At 37.8% G+C, this 23,492-nt stretch overlaps 1 protein-coding gene across 4 annotated transcripts; it reads left to right on the forward strand.

The window, feature by feature from the left end:
• The first annotated feature begins 344 nt into the window (after nucleotides 1-344).
• On the forward strand, nucleotides 345-22,489 carry THUMPD3 (THUMP domain containing 3). 4 transcript variants are annotated; one of them, XM_026501283.4, is made up of 11 exons: nucleotides 345-450; nucleotides 1,780-2,068; nucleotides 3,372-3,449; nucleotides 10,713-10,842; nucleotides 10,924-11,189; nucleotides 13,185-13,315; nucleotides 15,751-15,820; nucleotides 18,170-18,285; nucleotides 21,057-21,167; nucleotides 21,959-22,082; nucleotides 22,260-22,489. In XM_026501283.4, the coding sequence occupies exons 2-11, from the start codon at nucleotides 1,814-1,816 to the stop codon at nucleotides 22,407-22,409; spliced, it is 1,431 nt and encodes a 476-aa protein (XP_026357068.1). In that variant the 5' UTR covers nucleotides 345-450; nucleotides 1,780-1,813; the 3' UTR covers nucleotides 22,410-22,489. The 4 variants fall into 4 exon arrangements, with proteins under 4 accessions (XP_026357068.1, XP_026357066.1, XP_026357067.1 ...); XM_026501281.4 differs by having other exon boundaries at nucleotides 10,713-11,189; XM_026501282.4 differs by having other exon boundaries at nucleotides 369-433; nucleotides 10,713-11,189.
• The last annotated feature ends 1,003 nt before the right edge of the window (nucleotides 22,490-23,492 follow it).

Genomic DNA, 23,492 nt, shown 5'->3' on the forward strand with positions numbered 1-23,492 from the left:
GGGCAAGGTACATATGTAACCTCTTTGAGACTCACTTTTTCCGACTTTAAAACTGGGATAGTCCGTGCCACTTCAAAGAGCTGTTGGAAAAAATGAAATGACGCGTGTGAAGCGCTTACTCAGTGCTTGGTACGGCTAAACACGCTATAAAGGTTAGTTACTATGATGACAGGCCACGAGATCCCGGACTCTCTGGATTCAGCTTGTCGAGGACGCTCGCCTCAACTGCAACAGCCGACTGCCCCACATGCGGCGCCACCACGCACAGTCCTTCATGCGCATGTTCCTCTCTCCACGACCTTTCGCTGCCGCCCTTCCCCTTCTCTGAGCCTCTGGGACCGCGCAGCCTGACTTCCGTTTCCGGGGGAGTCGAGGCGGCTTCCGGCGGCGTGATCTGAGCGCGCTGGTCTGGCGGGGTCCCGGAGCGAGAACGGTCTGCGGTGGCTGCCGGTAACTGGGCGGCGGGTGGGAGTGGCCGGGTGTGGCGCCGCTGACCCTCGGGAGGGAGGGGCGACCTTTGTCTTGTCACCCGGGCCAACGCCGAACTGGACTTCAGCCCGATCCTGTGGCGGAGCTTTTTGTGTTGTTGCTTCTAGGCCTTCACCCGCACCCCGGGATTCCTGTCACTGGGGCCCTGCGGGTGTGAGTCGGGAGACGTGGGTTTCATCCCAGCCTGCGCCACTGATCGGCTCTCTCTGACCCTGGGCAGGATATGTCCTTTCGTGGGCTTCAGCTGCTTTATTTAGAAGATGAAAGTCGTATTCACAGGGATTATGAGCTCCTTTGGGGCTGGAACTGACTTTTATCAGTGTTATACACTGTCGCCTGCCCGGTCACAGAGCAAGAACAGTGTAGGTACTCTGTGCCTACTTGTGTTGTTTTGGGTCACAAAACCTTTTAAATCTAGTGATGCTATTGATCCTCGCTACCCACCTCTCTAAATTCCGCCCCGCCCCCCACCCCCCTTGCCTATAAGCAGGAAATTTGGTTTACTGTTTCAGATAATTCGCAGATATCCGCAGATACCGTTGCCAGTCCATGCATCCCAGAGCCTGGCCTGTAGTAGACGTTCAGACATTTGCAGTTCACATCGTAGCTGTTCAGTTAATGTTTTTTAAACGCGTGACTCAGTATCCACTTCACAGGAAGAAGATAGATATCCTCTTAGAAAGTTTTAATCATGGGCCTGGCAGTATGCTCTTCTCACTTAAGTCTCCCAGCAACTCTAGAAGAAAGGTATTAATTAATTCCCGTTTTTACACATGAGGAAATTGAGGCATAGGAGAATAAACTTGTTTTAGGCTATTCACCCTGTGAATGGTGAGGGCAAGAATTCAGACCCATGGCTGCAATTCCAAAGCCCCATGTTCTTAACTACTAGCTGAAAAAGGACTAGGTGTAGAAATGTATTTGAATGTGTTCTAGCAGCCTCTATTGGGGAACTGTTAACTCTATGAGGTGGCTATTATCAACACAGATGGTCCCAAACCAAACATTGCATGCTGTGGAAATACTATTTCTCTGTCTCCTTTTCTTCCTTAGCATCTATAATGCTTTTTAAATAATACCGCAGTTTACATCCAGTCCTCTGTGCCCATTTTCTTCAATCCTTTTATCTTTGGTGAATATTGATTCAGGTGTGTTGACTGCATATGGCGGTGTCAGTTGTGTTCCTTTATTCTTCTAGCTCTCCAGATCAGGTGTTTTTAATTGTAGTTGAAATATGAAGTGATAATGTTTAGGCATTATCTCTTTTTCTTTTCTGTACTGCTTTTAAAGGGACTGTATTAGGAATCTTGGAAGCACTGCCAACATGTCTGACGTTCAAGAAGCCACTAACCAACTCTTGGATGTGAACCTTCATGAGAACTGGAGTTCTATACAAGTGACAGAAAGTGGTCCCAGAAGTGAGTCTGAGCACCTCCAAGTCACTATTGGAGCCACTGTACCTACTGGTTTTGAGCAAACAGCTGCAGATGAAGTGAGAGAGAAATTGGGGTCATCATGCAAAATCAGCAAAGACCGGGGCAAGATATATTTTGACATTTCAGTGGAAAGTCTGGCTCAGGTTTGAATGAAGCAATATTTAAAATAGTTTTCTAAAAAGGTCATTTTACGATTATTTTCTGGCTTACAGACCCCTCTTGAATCCTTTTTGCTTTTCTTTGCTCTTCCCTACGTCTAGTGATTTTAAAGTATTGCTGCATTTTCCATTTGGTACTGATTTGTAAGTTTGACTAGTAGGTTTGCTATGTTTTTAGAAGTGATCCTAATATTTTCTGAGGATGAATTTCACCAGAAAGAATCCTGTGACTTTTGAAGAAATTCTAAGTATCTGCCAAACATCTTTGAATTTATTACTTCAACATCTAGCTGAAGTTTAGACTTTGGTGGTAAAGCATATAGGAGAGATTTTTCTTTTAATCTATGTCAAATTCTTGCTCGAAAGTAATTAGGAATCACTGAATGGGAGAAGTGGTCAGCAGACTGCCATCCCAATTGAATAAAAGCTAACCAATATCTCATTACCATATAAGCATTGTGAGAGTAGGAATTGTCTGGGGTTTTTTGGGCTGATATCTCCCAGTTTCTTAGTGTTTGGCATATAGTAGACACCCAATAAATATTTGGGGGATGAATTGGCAAGCAAATATTTTCCACCTAGTGTCTTAGTTAATAACCTGAAGCTTTGTGAAGATAGGTGCTTTTATTATCCTCATCAATCATTAGGCTTAGGAATATGTAATTTCTACAGGGTTGCTCAGTAGTAATCACAACTGGACCTCAAACCCTGTGTTTTTTGTGGTTTTTTGTTTGTTTGTTTGTTTTTTTAAAGATTTTATTTATTTATTCGACAGAGAGACAGCTAGCGAGAGAGGGAACACAAGCAGGGGAAGTGGGAGAGGAAGAAGCAGGCTCATAGCGGAGGAGCCTGATGTGGGGCTCGATCCCATAACGCCGGGATCACGCCCTGAGCCGAAGGCTGACGCTTAACCGCTGTGCCACCCAGGCGCCCCAAACCCTGTGCTTTTAACTACTGCACTCTACAGTGTACCCTAGGGAGCCATGAGGAAATATGATAAAGCCCCACTTGACTTTCTGTATCTTCCTTTCTCCCCTAAACCTGTGCTTCCCTGGTAGCACTTTAAGCTATCCTTCCATCTTCCTTCTTACATTTCTGTAGGGAAATAGAAGCTAAGGCGTAACTAAAAACATGGTAGACTGGGGAGATGGGAAAAATTTAAAGTACAAATTATTGGTATTAGCTTCTTTAAAATGTTTTTACCTAATTTTGTATTTAAATGTTGATAGTCCATGTGATTCAAGAGCTTTCTTAGAACTTTGTTTCTAACATTTTTTCCCTTCTCCAGGTTCATTGTCTGAGATCAGTTGATAACTTATTTGTGGTTGTTAAGGAGTTTAAAGATTACCAGTTCAAAGAAACAAAGGTGAGTTTTCCCAAACATGGTAGCTGACTTTCAGCCATCTTCCCCAAAGAAATTATTCTCACATTTTGCATTCTATTGTTTAGCATTACTACTGCTTTTATAATGTAGAATACTGGGAGGCTTTTACAATAAAAATCAGAAATTTGTTGACAGCTCATTCCAAAATTTGTTTTTATTTGTTTATTTTAAGATTTATGTATTTGAGAGGAGAGAGAGAGACTGGGGGAGGAGGAGGAGAAGGAGAGAGGGAATCTCAAGCCACCTCCCCACTGAGCATGGAGTCCAGTATGGGGCCTTATCCCACAACCCTGAGATCATGACCGCAGCTGAAATCAAGAGTCGGACACTTAACTAACTGAGCCACCCAGGCGCCCCAGCCTAGAGTTGTTTTTTAAAAAAATCAATATTGTGGGTAGTGGGCAAAACAGGTGGGAGAGGGTCAAAAGGGACAAACTTAAAATTATAAATAAGTTCTGGGGATGTAATGTATAGCATGATGACTATAACTAATGATACTGTACTACATATTTGCAGGTTGCTAATAGAGTAGATCTTAAAAGTTCTCATCACACAAAAAATTTTTAGAACTGTGTAGGGTGGCAGATGTTAACTAGACTTTGTGGTGATCATTTCACAATATATACAAATATTGAATCATTACGTTGTGCACCCAAAACTAAAATAATGTATGTTAGTTACATCTTTTTTGTAAGAGATGAAAGAATAACAAAAAATAAGTTAACAAAAGTCAATATAGAAAAATATTGAAGTGTGTAACAAACAAAATAAATTGTTTGACTTTCTTACAAAAAGGTACATACTTTAGATTAGCTTTGCTTATATATGTGGTTTCTTTTTATTTTTTTTTAAGTTTTTTTTTTTTTTTAAGATTTTATTTATTTATTTGACGGAGAGAGAGACAGCCAGCGAGAGAGGGAACACAAGCAGGGGGAGTGGGAGAGGAAGAAGCAGGCTCCCAGTGGAGGAGCCTGACATGGGGCTCGATCCCAGAACGCCGGGATCACGCCCTGAGCCAAAGGTAGACGCTTAACAACTGCACCACCCAGGCGCCCCTATATATACCGTTTCAAAACAATTGCTTCCAGACTGAATCAAAGATTAAGTGACTGAATTATCTACAAATAACGCTTTCTCTCACAGTTCTGCTTTTGCCCTGCTTTCTTCTCTAACTTCATTTTTTTAAATAAAGCCAAAATAATATCTAAATACTCCTTTACTTGTTAAGACAACAGCTTTGTTTCCAGTTTGTATTTAGCATCTGATTCCTAAATACTGATATGCTGCCTAAGTTGAAGTTTGAAAAATAGATTGCAGTAAGGCTTTCGTATTTCTCCATATTGTTTTTTGGAGTCAGATGCTTGAAAACTTTTTTCTGTCAGTGCTATTGCCTATATTAGAAACAATGCCTTTTTAAAAACTATGATATAATGCCTACTTCTCTAGTTTTTATTTATTGGCAACAGGTTGATTTCGAAAGTATTATTTAATAAACAATCAAAGTGATATGAACCCATAGGCTAGAAAAAACAAAACCAGACCTAAAAGAATTCAGGCTGAAAATAGATTAAAATTTTATTAACTAAAAATGTAACTTTCAACACTAGTATTATAACCTGTCAGACTTCTGATAATCATTGTCAACTGAATCATATCAATAAAACTAGAACATACCAGGCAGGCTACTGAAAATTATTGCTGCTTAGTATTTGGAAATTTTAACAGCCAATTCTATACATGAGTAAATACTAACAGGCGTTTTTAGAAACTATAAAAAAATAAATTTAAAAAACCCTGTAAAGTTCCATCTTAAATTCTGGCCTTTATTAATATTTTCTTAAATTCCTATGTTTTTGGAATCTTAAGAGTTTGAATTCTTTTGCATGGTTTTGAGCTCTGCTTGGAGGTGAATTTGATACTATGTAATGGTTCTACATGAGCCAGCTTTTCAGAATTGCTTTGTAAGTAACTACAAAAGAGTTTACTGGTGGAAGTCCCAAAAGAAGAGCAACAAGGATTAAGGTAGATTTTCAGATCTGTGCAAGGGCGTGTAGATGACCATGAAAAATTTTTAAGCCTTTCCCTTTATGGACCATCAGTTTCATTGTTTGTGGCATTATACTTTCCCATATCTTATAAAAAACATGTTACTTAGTATTCTGATAGGTCCTTTTCTTTTTAAGTATTCAGATGATATCATGAATTGATTAACCTGTTAAAAAAAAAGGGGTAAAATCTGTGCTTTATATGGGTTTTTTTTTAAGCTAGGTAATACATGTACTTAGGGCAAAATTGTAAAGACCCAAAGGATATGCAGTGAAAAGTGTTTTTTCCTCTATCTCCAGACCATGCAGTTCTCTCCCTGGAGGCAACAATTTCTACCAATTTCTTGGATATCCCTCTAGAAAATATCTAGAGATATTTTATAAATACGTGCATTTTATATACTTACACAAATGAAAGCATGGCATACATACTGTTTTGTGCTGTGCCTTTTCTCCTCTGTCTTGAAGATCATGCCAGTATCATGTTGGATTTCACTACGTCATAATTTAATCATTCCCATTTAGGACATTAGGGTTTTTAATATTCTTGCTACTACAGTGGTTCAGCGAATATCCTGTATATATCCATGTAAATATTCAATCTGAGGGTCATTTTTCTGTTTAATAAGATAATTTATCTTACCAGTACTTATTGATAGGTCAGAAATGTTTGGTCTTGGTTCTGTCACATTTATGTTAACACACATTCTGCTTTTTCTTATTAAAAGTTTCTTTATGTGTTTTCTTTGCGTTTTTACACGTTGTTTTACACTAGTTTGGAAGGTTTTGTTCTTGTTTTTGTTTTTGTTTTGTTTGGTGCTGAAACCCTGGCTGTAAGATTTGTAGCTGTTACCATAACTACAACTTAAACTTTTTTATGTAGTATTTTTTGAATCCCTACTAAGAGCAGTGATGAAGTTGGCATATTTTCCACATCTCCCCTCCTTCGTTTTCGCCCTCCAGTTTTATTATTTTCTTAGTGTTGACCCCAGTGCTTTTTTATTTATTATTATTTTTTTAAAGTAGGCTTCATGTAAGTAGGCTCCATAGCCAGCATAGAGCCCAGTATGGGGCTTGGACTCATGACCCTGAGAACAAGACCTGAGCTGAGATCAAGAGTGGGAAGCTTAACCGAATGAGCCACTGGGGTACCCCAACCCCAGTGCTTTTAAGTGTATTTACTTATCAGCTTTAACTTGTATCCTTTAATCTCTTCACAGAGGAAGATGTCAGCATCTCCTCTTTCCTTCCTCCTCTAACTACATTCCAATTTGTGATATTTACAAATGACAGATTCTGTCTGTAGTTATAATCCCTGTTTTCTTTTTATCTCTTGAATGGCATGAGTTCAGAAATGATTGTTTTTCTCCTTTATGTTTGATGAATAGTTTAAGTATAAAATTTGGAGTCATGCTTTTCTTCCTGAAAAATATTGTAGGCAGTATTCTTTTTCTTCTGGCATCAGATGTTGCCATGGAAAATTCCGAAGCCATCTTGGTTTTTTTTCCCCCTTATTTGTTGCTGTCTTGATATTTTTGCTTCATGTCCAGGTTTTATTTTTAATCTCTGAAGTCTTACAAGTTCACCAGGATGTGTCTCATTGTCAGTAATTCCTTGTCAGGACATGTCAGTCTGTAGAGAAGTTAACATCCACATACATTACTTGAAATTTTTCTTGAATTATTATTTTTTTAATTAAGTAAGCTTTACACCCAGTGTGGGGCTCAAACTCACAACCTTGAGATCAAGAGTCACATGCTCTACCAACTAAGCCAGCCAGGCGCCCCTAAATTGTTTTCTTTCATTATCTCCAGTCCTTTCTTACAGATAAACCGGTTACACATATATAGGATCTCTTGACTTCCTTTCATGTTTTAAGATTTTCTTTAATCTTTTTTTTACTTTTTACCCACTTCCATTGTATTCGCTTTACCTTTCTCCACATCCCTTACTGTGTTTTCAGCAGTGTCTTTTGTATGTGGTGCTTTCAATATGGTCTTCATTTTGCAATGGTTTTTATTCCACTTGATTCTTTGAACTGTACAAGCTTCTGTTTCATCTTTTCATGGTGTCACACCTCATCTTCTTTCTGCTTTTATATCCCTACTTGGAACTCTTATTTTACCAAGGTATTTCCTCATTCCATTTTTTTTCTATCATGTCAGTATGTTTGATCACAGTTTTCAGCTGCTCTGTGGCTTTGTCTTTCTGGTCAGCGTTTTTTGTCTGCCCTTTGTTTTTCTGTTCCTTTCCTTTTTTGTCCTTTCTTATGTTCACATAAATCTCATGCTGATAACTTTTGATGATTGCTCATCTGTGAATGAGGAAGTTCCTCCTGGACCTGCTATTGATAGGAGGCTCCTGTGGGAGAAACCAGGAACTGTTCCAGGCCAGCAAGAAATTCCCCTGCTTCACTGTTAAGTCCCTTCTGACAAAGGGTTGTAGGTGATTGAGGTCTCTCTCTCTTCCTTCTTTTTTTTAATAGCTTTATTGAGGTATAATTTCCATACTATTGCATAAGTTCTTTTAACCAGTACTTCTCTCTCTAACCTGAAGAGATCAGCAGCTCCAGGGTTATTTACAATGTAAAACATCTCTCCCCAGCTCCACCTTATCAACACAGCAAATAGAGCATGTCCATAAGATTCCTTGTTTAGCCTCCATTTCTCTCCCTTGCTTGTTCTTGGTACAAATGAGTCCAGGGAAGCTCCTTCTGTCAGTATACATACTTCTCTGCTTATTCCAAAGAACAGTTTATTTGCTATAACTTTGCAGACTGCTCTAACCTTTTTTTTTTTTTTTTTTTTTTTTTTTTTTTTTTTTTTTTTAAGATTTAATTTATTTGTTGGTGAGAGAGAGCATGAGCAGGGGGAGGGGTAAGGGGAGAGGGAGAAGCAGACACTCTGCTAAGCAGGGAGCCCGACATGGGGCTCGAGGACCCTGAGATCATGACCTGAGCCAAAGGCAGATGATTAACTGGCTGAGCCACCAGGCCCCCCAGATTGCTCTAACCTTTGTCTGAAATCTATAGGCATTCTCCCTCTGGTGTCTTCCTCCACCTCTCTTTGATCTTCACTACACTTGGGAATTCTTATGTTAGAATTGTTATGGTTCAAGGTTACAGGTCTCATGTAGATTCTATTAAGATAAAGTCGATATTTCTGTTGGTGGTGGTGTTTAGATTGGTGTCTGGAGAAAAAAGGGCTGTGCCAGTGTTCTCCATCACATTAAGCCTCCAATTCCTGTAGATACCCTTTATAAACAAAACCTTCACTCCTCTCTATTTCAAGTCTCAGTTCCATCAGTGAACACTGATCTCTTTCTAATTTGATTGTCAGTAGCATATACTTTCTATATCAGCACTCTGCAGTAGAACTTTCTTACTGGAATGTTTTGGGTCTGCCCTATCTAACATAGTAACCACTAGCCATTAGTATGTGAAATATGGTTCATGTGATTGAGAAACTGAGGTTTTTTGGGGTTTTTTTTGTTTTTGTTTTTGTTTTAAATAAGCGCTATGCTCAGTGTGCAGCTTGAACGTAATGACCCTGAGATCAAGAGTCACATGTCCTACCAACTGACCAGCCAGGTGCCCCTGAGCATTTCATTTTAAATTATTTTGCTTTCTTGTTTTTAATTATTATTTTTTATTCTTTTATTTTTAAAAATTTTTATTTATTTAATTGAGAGAGAGAGCGTGCACAAACAGGGGAGGGACAGAGGGAGAGGGAGAAGCAGGCTTCCCTGGGCTCTCAGACCCAGGCCCCTGGGATCATGACCTGAGCTGAAGGTGGACACTTGACTGACTGAGCCACCCAGGTGCCCCTCATTTTACTTTCCATAGTTACATGTGGCTAATGGCTGCTGAATTGGACAGCACGGCTCTGCACCACCCATTTCAACATTTAATGACACTATCCAGTAGCCGTTTATTGAGCGCTGTTTGTATGCCATGCACTGTTCTACACATGTGGCTAATAGCTGTGGTCAAGACAGGTAAGGTCCTTTCCACCCTACTTCTAGGAGAAGCCTTGATGGTGAACAAAACATAAACCTAATAACTTCAGCTAATGCTAAGCTCTGTAAAATAAAATGGGAAGAGAATGACTTGAGAGGACTGCTTTATGAAAAGCAGGTCTTTCAGAGGATATGCCTTTTAAATTACTATTAATAATGAGAACGGAGCCAGCAGTGTAGAGACCACATGAAGCAAGTATCTTCAAAGTAGAGGTGAAAAGGGAGGGAGGGAGGAAGAGAACAGTCCTGAAGTGATGTAAGAGAGATAGGCAGAGGTCAGATTATGGTGGGCTCTTTAAGGAATTTAGATTTTTTATTTGCAGTGGGAAGCTGTTGAGGGGCTTTAAGCATGATCAGATTTACTTTTTAAAAAGATGATTCTGGGGCGCCTGGGTGGTGCAGTCGTTAAGTGTCTGCCTTTGGCTCAGGGCGTGATCCCGGCATTCTGGGATCGAGCCCTACATCAGGCTCCTCTGCTAGGAGCCTGCTTCTTCCTCTCCCACTCCCCTGCTTGTGTTCCCTCTCTCGCTGGCTGTCTCTGTCAAATAAATAAATAAAATCTTAATAAAAAATAAAATAAAAAGATGATTCTGGGTGCTATTTAAAAATTGGGTAGGTAATTTTTCACTGCTTCTGGTTTCTTTTTCCTTTTAAAAAATACTTCTTAGGGGCACCTGGCTGGTTCAGTCGGTGGAGTGTGCAACTCTTCATCTCGGGGTCGTGAGTTTGAGCCCAATGTTGGGTGTAGAAATTACTTAAAAAATAAGTAAATAAATAATACTACCTTTTTTTAAAAATTACTTTTAAAAGTAGTATATAATAATAGCACAAAATTCAGAAGAAAATTAGTCAGTGAGAGGTAAATTGCCCTCCCTACCCTGTTTTTCATCCACCCACTTCCCCTCTCTAGAGGTAACCATTTTTAATAGTTTCTGATTGCTTATATTTTAATCTTACAGCCCAACTTCTGATTTGCTGGTCTGGTATTCTTCAGTTGCTTAATTTGTATATATCTTAATTTTCAGTGAAATTTTAATTTCCTTAATCGTAGACATTATCTTATTTCTTCTTTTGTTCTGCACTCCTGCCACCCCCAATGTAATGATTAATGTATAGGCAAAGGGTAGGGATTTGTTCAGAAAGTGGTCAGAGATGCATGGATTTCACTCTCTGTCCTTTATAGGAAGAAGTTCTAAAGGATTTCGAAGAACTGGCTGGGAAGCTTCCATGGTCAGACCCTTTAAAAGTATGGAAAATTAACACAAATTTCAAGAAAAAAAAAACAAAGCGCAAAAAGATAAATCAGAATACAGGTAAAGAGAAGATTAATAATGGACAAGGAGACAAAATAGATGAGACAGATGGTAAAAAAGGATTCACTAACAATACCTTAGATTCCCATATCTTAGACTATTATGAAAATCCAGCCATCAAAGAAGAGATATCAACATTAGTAGGTGATGATTTGGCATCTTACAAAGACGAGAAGGATGAAAGTTCAAAAGAAGAAACTCATCCTAAAATGCTGAAGTTTAGAGTCACATGCAACCGGGCAGGAGAGAAACATTGCTTTTCCTCAAATGAGGCCGCAAGAGATTTTGGGGGTGCTGTTCAAGATTACTTTAAGTGGAAGGCTGACATGACCAACTTTGATGTGGAGGTATGTACGGGCTCCAATTATGATGATTCAGGAAGGCCACTCACAGGTAGCATTTTTAGTTATGGGCAGCTAAATTGCGGCCACAGTGCTAATAGGGTGTGTTTAACAAGAGCATGGGCTATGAGACAAATCTAGATTCAGATTTTGACTCTACAACTGCATAACTTTGGACAAGATACTGTCTCTGAGCCTCTGTTTCAAATGGAGCCAGCAGTAGCATATACTTTCTAAGTGTGTCCTGAAAATTAAGTGAGATAATACATTTTGGGTATTTGGTGTGTTACCTGCTATATACTAAGTGCTCAGTAGATGGGAGCTATTAAGACTTGAGTATTTTAATCTAGTACTTTTTGTATTATGTGGACTTTCAGATTATAAAATCCAACCAGAATTAAAGCAGTTATTTTGTTTTTTTGTGTCTTGGTTGTAGAGTTTTACTACTGAAAAAAAGGTGGAGTACATTTTTAAAATAAACCCCAACCTCCCTAATATCAGGACATCATTGCTAATACTTATCCTATAGGCAGCTCTTCCCTTTCTTAAATTCTGCTAGATCTGCAAGCCCAGATGCCTCTTTTTGCACGCTTACTCTCGGTCTCAGTCTTCTACTAAACAGGTGATTCACATGTGGGCCATGCTAAGTAGTCTTTAAATCTCTGACAGCTTAAGCCCCTAGCAGCTGACATTTTTACCAAGAAGTCATTTTTTGTTGCTTTTGGGACTCCTGAATCTGGGGCAAGTCACTTATTCTCTCTGTACACTTTCCTTGCATATCAAATCAGAAGAACAATCTCCATTTCTTTTTTTGATGTAATAGCTGTATGAGAATGCCTAGGCTAACTAGAACAGTAATGTCCAAAAGTTAGCAGGAGGGTTCAGAGCAGATTCTGAAGTCACACTGCCTGGATTCAAATCCCAGCTTCAATGCTGTATGGCTTTGGGCAAGTAAGGGGATCTCTTTGTGCCTCAGTTTCCTTATCTTTAGAAGGAAGATAGTAATACCTAGATCACCTGAAACTAGTGTAACATTGTGTGTCAACTATACTTTAAAAAAAAGATATCTAGCTTGGAGGATGTGAATGTGAAATGAGGTAATGAATGTGAAGTGTGTAGAAGAGTGGCTTGCATATAGGAAGTGCTAGATAAGTGTCAGCTGCTGCTGTTAATATCACGTTACGTGAAAGACTGGAGAATGTTTGTTACTTGAATAGTTTATATTTCACCGTGTGTTAGAAAAACAATAGGATAAAGTGTAGGCATTCTTAAGTGAGACAAATTTAAAAACACACAAAGTAAGAAAATAATGGGTGATAAAGCAAATGTCAGCAGTTGGTTAATCTAAATGCAGGGTATATTTAGGAGTTCATTGTGCAAGTGTTCTAGTAGCATTTCTGTATGTTTGGAACCTTTTCCAAAACAGTTAAAATTTCAAAAAACCCATAAACCTACGAAATATGTTGGTATTGTAAAAATTCAGGGGATATCGACTTATAGTAACTTACAGTGAATGAAAAGAATAAAACAGGTTTTAAAACTTAAGAGTACATACTAGATGATTTAATTTATATGAAGTTCAAAAAAAGAAAATTAATTTGTAGTGGTGGTAGTCAGATTAATGATTACTTTGCGTGGATACCGACTGTCAGAGGACAAGGGGAGCCTTATGGCATGTGCTAGAAATACTGTATATCTTTATCTCAGTGGCAGTTAAACAGTGTATATAGGTAAAAATTCCCTGCACTGTATACTTGAGATTTGTCCACTTTATGCAAAGTATGGCTCAATAATAAAGTAAAAAAAATTTAATTAATTTTAGTAAAAGTGCAGGGTGAACAGTCCTAAAACTTTTATTCTTTTTCCTTTTTAAGATTTTATTTTTAAGCATTCTCTATGCTCTAAGCTCGAACTCACAACCCCGAGATTGAGAGTCGCATGCTCTGCTTACTGTGCCGGCCAGGTGCCCCTATTTTATTCTCTGTTGTTTTTCTTTTGTAGGTTCTTTTGAACATCCATGATAGTGAAATTGTTGTGGGCATTGCATTGACAGAAGAGAGTCTCCACCGAAGAAATATCACACATTTTGGACCTACAACTCTTAGATCTACTCTTGCCTATGGGATGCTTAGGTAAGAGAATGGGTTTGCCATCTAGATTAAAGTGACACCTTGCGGGGGAGCACCTGGGTGGCTCAGTTGGTTCAGTGTCTGACTCTTGATTGATCTCAGGCATGATCTCAGGGTCCTGGGATAGAGCCCTATGTTGGGCTCTGTGCTCAGCGGAAAATCTGCTTGAGGATTCCCTCCCCTGACCCCCTCCCACTCTCTTTGTCTCTCTGCCCCTCCTGCTCCTGTGAGCACGCGCGCACGCTCTCTCTCTCTCTCTCTTTCTCTCTAAAATAAATAAATAAATCATGGGGTGCCCAGGTGGCTCAGTCTGTTAAGTGTCTGACTTCAGCTCAGGTCATGATTTCAGGTCAGGTGATCAAGCCCCTCATCAGGCTTCCCACTCAGTAGGGAGTCTGCTTCTCCCTCTCCCCTTCCCCCTGCTGTTCTCTCTCTCTCTCTCTCAAATAAATAAATATTTTAAAAAATCAATCTTTTTTTAAAAAATGACACCTTGATTTGAATTTTCCCTTTAAAACACTTGAATTTTTTGTTAAATACTGTGTTGGAATTTAGTGAATAAACAGGATAAAAAGCTAAAGATCTATTTCTTTCTCTTGTATCCATTGCTGATTCCTTGTAATCCTGAAAACATCACTTAACTACCATCTCCATTTTCTTGATTTTAAAATGAGAATAGTAGTTTTCATCTGCCCCTGAACATTTCTGTTTATAAAGGATATACTGTGTGTTGGAAAATACAGCAGATTTTGCTGTGTTTCATTTCTGTGCCATGAAGCAGATGAAAGCAGAGATTTTTATATTTTTAATTTTATTTATTTATTTTAAGTAATCTCTAAGCCCGTTATGGGGCTCAGACTCACAACCCGGAAATCAAGAGTCACATGCTCTACCAGCTGAGCCAGCTAGGTGCCCTGAAAGTAGAGATATTTTAAATGTGTATTATATAGGGTGGAGGTGGGGGGCAAAAAATGTATATAATGTGTAAATGAACACAGGGAGCTTTTACTAATATTTTAAAAATTTATACTCACAGTATCTCAGGAACCATCCAGGATTTTCCAGTTTTTCAAGTGCAAGACCTCGCTTTCTTTCTCGTTTGTCCTTTGCCCTTTTATTGGGTGCTTCTTTCCACCTCTAGGACAAGTTGTCTTCTCTAGGTTTTTGTTCTCCAGACTGCCAAATGGGTTTGGTGTGAGATTTAAAGGATTGTTAGTGAGGAGTAGATGTAGAAATATATGCTTAATACCTGTCAGATAGTGTCTGGTATATCCTAGTATAAATTGTTTTTTGATTATTAATTTTATTTCCTTTTCTTACAGTCTTTGCTTCCTCTTTCACTCATCCATGGAGTCACAGTTCAGCACAGTTGGAACCTATCAATACAATGACAGTAATAGAATACTGGGACCATTTGTTGTGGTTTTGTTTTGTTTTAAAGATTTTATTTATTTATTTGACAGAGAGACAGCCAGCAAGAGAGGGAACACAAGCAGGGGGAGTGGGAGAGGAAGAAGCAGGCTCCAAGTGAAGGAGCCTGATGCGGGGCTCGATCCCAGAACGCCGGGATCACGCCCTGTGCTGAAGGCGGATGCTTAACGACTGAGCCACCCAGGTGCCCCTACTGGGCCCATTTGATAAAGGAACAGCTCCCAGTCTTCCTTCATTCATTTACCAAACACTATGTATTGCCAGGCATTATGGTAGGAACCAGGAACATGGAGAGTTCTTTTGGGTGCAACTATTAGAAACCTAAGTAAGCTAGTTCAAGATAAAAAACAAAGTAAAACAAAAAAAACCTGATAATCGCATAGGAGGGGGTATTTATGGGAAAGATACTAAGAAATCTTGGGGAATCCACAGAAAAACTGAAGGGTTGTTAAAAAGATTAAATGAGATAATGCATGCAAAGAGCTTAAATCCATGGCCTGGCAAATACTGAGTGTTCAAAGTAAAGCAGTTATTTTTGGCAAGGTTCTTACCTTTAAAGTTAAATTCATAAGGAAAGCAATACTAAATGTCTAATTGCCAGTAAACTTATTATCGATACTTATCAGTACATGTTTACTTGAAACACAGTTGAGACTTTTTTTTCTTAGGGAACAATACAGGTTTATATACAAAATAACACTGTTTCCTAAGACATGAATGGATAGATAGATATACAGGTATATATTAAAAGATCTGGAAGTAAATTCCATCTGTCAGTGAAATGTGATTTTGGATGAGTCAGAGGGTACTTTTAGCTATATGTAATTTTTTTTTAGCTCTAGGATATAGATTCAATCTCTAATTACAAATTGATTTTTAAAATGAATATTGATTGGTATTCCTTTATGCTAGCATAATAGGTCCTCGATCTTATAGCTTCAGGAATAGTGTGAAAGCCCCAGCTATTGATTGAAGTCTTTTCATATAGGTTGTTTTCTCTTCTGTAGGCTCTGTGCTCCTCAACCTACCGATATAATAGTTGATCCGATGTGTGGAACAGGAGCAATACCAATAGAGGTAAAAACGTTTCTTTACCTTTTAGATAAGCAAGTGATACATCTAGAATATTCTAGAACTAATGGGCAAATTACACATAATGAAGTCATCAGGGTTGGGTCAGTGGACCCAAGAGTTTTAAAAGAATTGCACTAGTTAAAAAAAAAATTAAAAAAGAAATTGCACTAGTAAAGCTGGGATTTTGTGTGAAGGATATAACCACTTATTACAATTAGCTAAGGACTGGTAGATTGTAAGTGATGGTTACTCAGTGGATTACAGAGGAGCTGAGAGTTGCAAACTGGTGAGTCCCTTTTTTATAAAAGAAAAGCTGGTAGACTCGAAGGCACAAGCATAAACTGGAGGAAGGTGTTCCATCTCTATAAAGTGAGATTATGCTTCTTAATCTACATAGGCTGTTGGAGTAAATATAATTGTAAAATGGAGAAACCTATGAATGTTAGATTTTTCAGGAAGTCTAACATGGTTACACACAAATGCTCTTAAATAGTTTTCAAAATTATTGTGATACTAAGAGGACTCAAGAACTGCTTAAAGCAAAGCAGGAAATGGAAAGGCATTTTCTAAGTGGAGAACATTTAACAGGAGAGTCTCACTGAATCAGTATTATCAAAACTTTAAAAATAATTTGGAAGAGGGTGCTCCTCTTTAAAATTAAATTTATTTTAAAAAATTGCTTAAATTTATGAGACATAGTAATTTCCTACATAGAGTATATCTAAAGCCAGTGGGAATAAACTGCAAGGAGATACATAGATTCTGTGAGTGGGCAGAAACTGGACAGATGAACAAGTCCAAAGCAACCCACAAAGGGAAAAATAATCCAAACTGCAATCAGAAAATGACATGTGTCATCTGGGAGTTAAAATCCCAGAAGAAAATCTTGGTAGTCTAGATGACTACTATTTTCTGATAGTGTGAGTTAGAAATTTACTCTGACTAAAGAGCTGCCCATAGAGAAAACTCAGTTGTTGTCAAGAATTCCAGGAAAAGCAAAGTGTCCTCTCTAGCATTAAACCATGATGTACCTATGTCTGAAATAGAAGGGAAAGTCACCACATGTCAAGAAATATACAACAGAGCTAGAGAGGGTCCAGAAGAGCCCCCCCATTCCTGCAAAGATACAGAAAATGGGTGAGGTCTTTCCATGTAAGAATAGACCTGCAGATGTTAATATAGAAAAATCTAAACTGATATATGATCAGAATGAACAAAGTTATGAAAGGAATTGACAGGGTATGTATACAGAATTGTTCACCCAAGTATAAAATAGTGATCTAGAGTTCTCCTTTTAAAATTTGAAAGTACTGCAAAATCCATCTCTTTCAGAGGCTGGAAGTCTAAACAGATTTAGACGAAAAAATGAGTGTTGAGGAATCAGAATTACCTGAGAGGCTTTCATCAAATTCTGTAGATCTTTTCTACATCCCCTCTATGTCACCCTCAAGTGTGTGGGCAAAAGAAAAGACAATGAAGCCTTGTGTTCATGGATATGGGTGTATTACTATTTACAAAGGAAGGGGTATTTGTTCCTCATCCCTGAACAGAGGGCAGAACTTCCTCTGTTTTCGTGTCAGAAACCTTCTGTGAATCTACATAGAACCTTGTTCAGCCTTGGGTAGGGTGTTACCATCATTCCACAAATGATATGTAACATTGGTATTTATGTTCTGTTGACATGTTTTTGACTAACATTACAGAATCTTTTTAGAGATGTAGTGGTTGTCATTCAAAGGCGTGTGCAGTGGGTATTACATTTTATTTTGAAATTTTCAAATACCCCAATATATCAGATTATATAAAATCCTGTAATCACAAAAGGGTATAGGCTGGTCACTTTAATTTGGTTAAGTTTTTCAAACCATGTTTGTATTTCAGGTCTGTAATGCTTATTACTATGTGCCAGACACTGCTGCCTGAGGGATTTAATAAAATATCAGACTTGTTCTTAGGGAGATTCCTTGAAAGGCAGACAGGTATAGAAATAATTAAAAACAAATGGAATGACAGAGTATGTACAAAGTGCTTTGGGTTAGGGAGGCAAGTGAGAGACAGCTTGGAGAGTTGGGGTTGATGTGAGAAAGCATGACATTTGAGCTAGGTCTTGAAAGATGCATAAAAATTCAAGTGAGAAAGAACAGGAAGGCTTTTCAAGCAAGGGGAATAGGAAAGTTGACAACATGCAGTGTTCTACCACTTTAGAAAAGCACTGGATTATTGGATTGGATTGTCTAGTTTATTGACAGTCGATTGAAATGGTTTTCCCGTTAATCATTTATAGGTGGTTTTTTGTTTTTTTGTTTTTTACAGTTTGCTACTTCGGTTTTAATATATACTATTGTCTTTTAGGGGGCTACTGAATGGTCCAACTGTTATCATATTGCTGGTGATAATAATCCGTTGGCTGTGGATAGAGCAGCAAATAACATCTCATCCTTATTGACCAAGAGCCAAATTAAAGAAGGGTAAAAATTTAAGAGATTTTGTAGCATTTCTTAAGACTTAGATAATCACATTTCATGTTGACTTTATGAATTCAATACCTCCAGTGCATGGTGACATTATTATAACTAAAATGAACATACTGTGAGACTCCATTAAATTTTAAAACCCATTTATTGAAAATAACTTATAAAAATATTTATTTATAATTTCCCCACCCAGTGCAACTGTGTTCATTTCTCTCTTCCTTTCTCTTATTTGTATATCTTTTTTCCTACATAGTGGAAAAATACTGTGTTGATTCATTTTAATTTTACAAATTTTCAGATACTTTGAGTATTTTTATATAGTCTTTTAAAAATGACTGCATATTTGCGTAGAAATTCTAGTTTATTTAGCCTTTCCTCTATTTGGCACTTTAAAGCAGTCTCAGAGTTGGAAGAAACCTGAAAGCCATTTCCACATTACCTAAATGTCCTATAGGAGATCCTGATCAATGGCCTTCAAGGCTGTGTCACCATCTATGATGACTCTGTCTCTGAAGGCTGTCAGTTCTGTCTTTGCACAGCTTGCAGTGCTAGTCATGCCTTTAAGGAACTGAATTCCTCTCTGTACCTTCTATAGATTTGTTTTAGACCCACTTGGATCCATAAAGAAAAATCTAGCTCTGTGTCACACGATGCTTGGCATCAGACATTTGAAGGGCTACCAAAACTCCCCCTCCTCCTCTCCCACTCCTCCAAAATCCTTTCTCCTGCAAGCAAAATATTCTAAGCTGTATATTCCTTCAGCTGTATCTTATCTGTGCCCTGGAAGTCCATTGGTGTCTGGGAAATTTTGTTTTTTTATCTGTCTGTTGTTACAGTATCTTAAGCCCTGGCCCACTACTCCAGGTTACATTCAGTGATGCCACCTGTGCCAGCCTTTCACTGTTCTTTCAGTTTCATCGGTCTTTGGAAGAATTGGTTGAAATGTCAGTTGGTCTTCAATTTCTCACCAGAGGCCTCATAAATTGTTTCTGTGTTCTCCTCTGCTGGTGCCCTTTATCTTCTTAGGAAGTGGCCGGAGTAGGTAGTGGTCAGCATATTTGTTGAATTGTACAGATGTTGCATATCCTGAATACATAGCCCAGGGAAGTATATCCTATAATTGGCCTTACCAAACCTAGAAACAGCTGCCTCTGTAACCCTTAACATGAGGTTTATATCTGTAAATAGAAATCAGTGGTTTAAAAAAAAAAAAATATATATATATATATATATATCCATTTGGTGCAGATATTCCTATTTATTAATTATACATGGTATGCCTCATACTATTTTATGTCTGTATGTTGATAATTCTCTTTTCTTATTTTTTTTCCGTTTTGATTAGAATCAGCAGTGCTTTGTTTAGTTCTTTCATATGCTGTTTGTTCTGTGTTTTTATGCTCACTGCTTGTTTCTTTATTCCTATTTCCTATTGAGGTTTTTTAAAATTCATTATTTAAAATTTTAAGTTATATGCTCTTTTCAATGGTAAAATTTTCTCTATTTTTGTTGGTTGTGTACTTGTCTCCCTGATCTAGTTGTTTAGGGCAGTGCTTTTCAAAATTTAATGTGCATATGAGTCACCTGGGGATCCTGTTAACTAGATTCAGATTTAGTAGGTTTCAGGTGGGACCTGGGAGTTTGCATTTCCTAGCAAGTTTATCAGTGATATTGATGCTGCTGGGCCATGACCCAACTTTGAAAAGCAAGGGTTTAGATCATTTTCTGTACATAAGTAGTCGAAAGGTTTTAATTTGTTTTACTGACGAATTTTTATGGTACATTTTGTTGCCTATTTACTCAAATTTTCTTGGGGCTTAGTACATCACCAGTTTTTTTGAAACCTGATAAAACATTTTTAAACAAATTATTCCTATTTTCTGTATATTTTATCTTATTTTTCAGCACTCTGTACCTTTTTTGTCTATTCTACCTATACTATTTGTCAATCTATTTTGATTTTTAATATTTTTTGTTCACTTTTGTTGCAGTTATTGGTGCCTGTGATTGTGATTAATATGCCTTTTCAACAATCTGTGCTTTTCCTCCATGAGTGACTGCCTTTATTGCGCATTTTCTCTTAAATTCTTAACTTTCAACAGGATAATCATTCATTTCTGCTCACAATCTTTGTCTTTAATTCTTAGCCTGTGTATTATTGCCTGTTCTGTTTCTTATACCAGCAGCTTTGCCTTAATGAGGATTTAGATCATTTATATCCTTTGTCTTTTGTCATGTTTTTTCAAGCTTTTTGTCTTTTTTTCATTGTGTGATACATATTTAATTTTAAAACAAATATCTCTATTTTACTAGTTTTACGTAATCTATTTCTTTAGGTCTCCTGTTATTGAGAGATTACCAAGCTTTAGATGTGTCACCTCATAATCTTTTTTCCTGTGTTCATTGATGTTTTACATTCTCAGTTATATAATTTACTGCTTCATTACTGTTGGCAGTCACTTTTACAGTTGTCTTGCAGTTTTGTTTACCCTTAATTGGTTTTCTTAAATTGTAGATGAAACCAGACATCTTTTGAAACCAGTCTTAACCATTTTTTAAATTGTCATTACAGATTTTGTCATTAGAGAAGTTTTATCATATGAGCTTATGCTTTCTTCCTACATTTTGGTTTAAAAATTTTGCTTATTGTTAATGTTGTCACTGATAGTATCATTTGAGTAGCATTTTGTATTTTATAGCAGTCTCTTCAGAAATGTTTTCAGATTTCATACTTCAAAATAAGCACATTTCCTTTGTCCCCATAGCGAAGTGTCCTGGGGCTTGCCCATAGATGCTGTTCAGTGGGATATCTGCAATCTGCCATTGAGAACTGGCACTGTGGACATTATTGTAACAGACATGCCATTTGGAAAAAGGTGGGATTTTGAGTTTTACCTTCACCTGTTAAACTAGTACCCATCTTAGCTTCTAAGAGCTTATTCAATCAGAAATCTTCAATTCCTTTTAGTAGACTTAGAGCATTTTCACTTATTATAACATGATAGGGGCACCTGGGTGGCTCAGTTAGGTGTCTGCCTTTGGTTTGGGTCATGATATCAGGGTCCTGGAATCAAGCCGAGTCGGGCTCCTTGCTCAGCAGGGAGCCTGCTGCTCCCCCTGCTTGTGTTCTATCTCAGATGCTATCTCTCTAAGATTTTTATTTATCTAAGATAAATAAATCTTTAAAAAAATTGTAATATGATGGATAAACCCATTTTGTTTCTTATGAGAACCCATGAATTAACTACATTCTGATCCTGACCATCACAGGTTAATCCACTTCCTGGCCCATTGCTGAATTACAGGATACTTCACAAAGGTTGAGGAAAACTTGGTTCTAATTCTCAGGATAAATGTTTTCTCATCATTGGTTTGGTTTATGTAATCTGTTTATTACAGTCATTAAGAGGACAACTTATATAACTATTATAGTTGTCAAAAAAAATTGTTCTGTAGCCAGTTCATCTGTTTCATATTTCTAAGCCATTTACTAATAAGTCAGATTACTCATTTTATTGGCATATAATGGCAAAGCCCTGGCTTCTAAAGGGCAACTATTTTTTAGGCTTCAGCATTTTCTTATTGTAATGAGTTTTTAATTTCTCATTTCATATAGTTCTAGATGTTTATCTACCAAGTGTTTGATTCACTGGACCTTCTTTTATAGGATGGGCTCCAAGAAGAGAAACTGGAACCTTTATCCAGCTTGCCTACGGGAGATGAGCCGTGTCTGTAGACCAGGGACAGGCCGAGCTGCACTGCTTACTCAGGACAAGAAGTGCTTTACCAAGGTACTGTAAATTAGCCTCAAAATTCACCCTGTGGCAACTTTAGGATCTTTTAAACTTAGGGACATTAGTTTGAGTAGGATTTTTTTTCCTCTTCCCCCATGGTTTCTTCCTACCAACTAGACTGTTGTTGGTCTACAGATTTTCTGCTAATTACTTGTCCTTTTTGTGTATACACAGGCATTATCTGGAATGGGACATGTTTGGCGGAAGGTACATACTGTCTGGGTGAACATAGGGGGTCTTCATGCAGCAGTTTATCTTCTGAAACGTACACCTCAGGCTTTTGTTCATCCTTCGGAACAAGATGGGGAAAGGACTCCTTGGTGATGCAAAGAATGAAGATGGTTGTTTGTGCCTCCCAACACTAGGAATGTTAATGTTAATAAAATTGCAGTTTGCAGTTTAAACTGGTCTAAAGCTCTTCACCTTTGTTAGCAAAAGGTGTGAATGGAATTGAAGTTCTTAAGCAAAGTTCTGGAGCTCTTTCTGAAGGACTGGCTGGGCAATTACTACTTAAAATGCTTTTAAGATCCTAAGCCTACTAAAATGCTATGGAATTTGGGTTTTGAGTATGTTTTCAGGCTTCATAGCAGTTCCTATTTTCCACTGTAGCAGGTAGAAAGTTACCATGGCCTAACGGAAAGGAAGAGAACATAATCAAAACATCTTGGGCCATATTGCATTGCCTATGCAGCTTTGCTCTGTATAGTTTCTCAAGTTAGCTTTACCTCACCCTTAGTAAAATGAAGTATTACATTTTGGGAATAGTGTTTGCCCCATGACAAGGTGAAATCTCACCAGACCGATTAGAAAGTTTACCATATGCCTTAAAAATTAAAATATGTGTTATTAAAATTAATAAACTAAAAGAGGAGTAGGATTGATCAAAGGAAAAAAAAAACTTCATGAGAATTCTTCTATTTTCTTTTGGATCTGTATTTGTATTTAGCTGTTTTTCCAGTTGCATAAAGTCCTTTCTGTGACTGTGGAAAATGAAATGAGCGTTAAGTCCTTGTAAAAAATGGTGCTTCCCTGGGACAAGTAGCAGTTGAGGTACATGTGGAATTCTTTACAGTATTCAGAGTTTATTTGGGAGTTTTTGGCTCTATTCAGCTTAGATTTTCAGTGTCATGTTAGTAATACAGTACTACTCAATACCTTTTTTAGATATCTTCCATTTAGAACAAAAGGACAGTCCTTTCCTTTGAAAGAAGAGTTCACATTAGCAGCAGAGCCAACAGCCCTGGTCTGGTTTCTCTCTGATACTACCCCACACTTCAGCATGAATTAGAAGATACTTATAAGGGTTTTATATCCTAGACTGGAGTTTTTACTATCAGCACAGTTGCACTATTTTGGGTTCACCATAAAACAATCTTTCACCTTTTTTTTTTTTTTTTAATTAAGATT

The sequence above is a fragment of the Ursus arctos genome, unplaced genomic scaffold (assembly GCF_023065955.2).
Source record: "Ursus arctos isolate Adak ecotype North America unplaced genomic scaffold, UrsArc2.0 scaffold_14, whole genome shotgun sequence".
NCBI classification, from domain to species: domain Eukaryota; kingdom Metazoa; phylum Chordata; class Mammalia; order Carnivora; family Ursidae; genus Ursus; species Ursus arctos.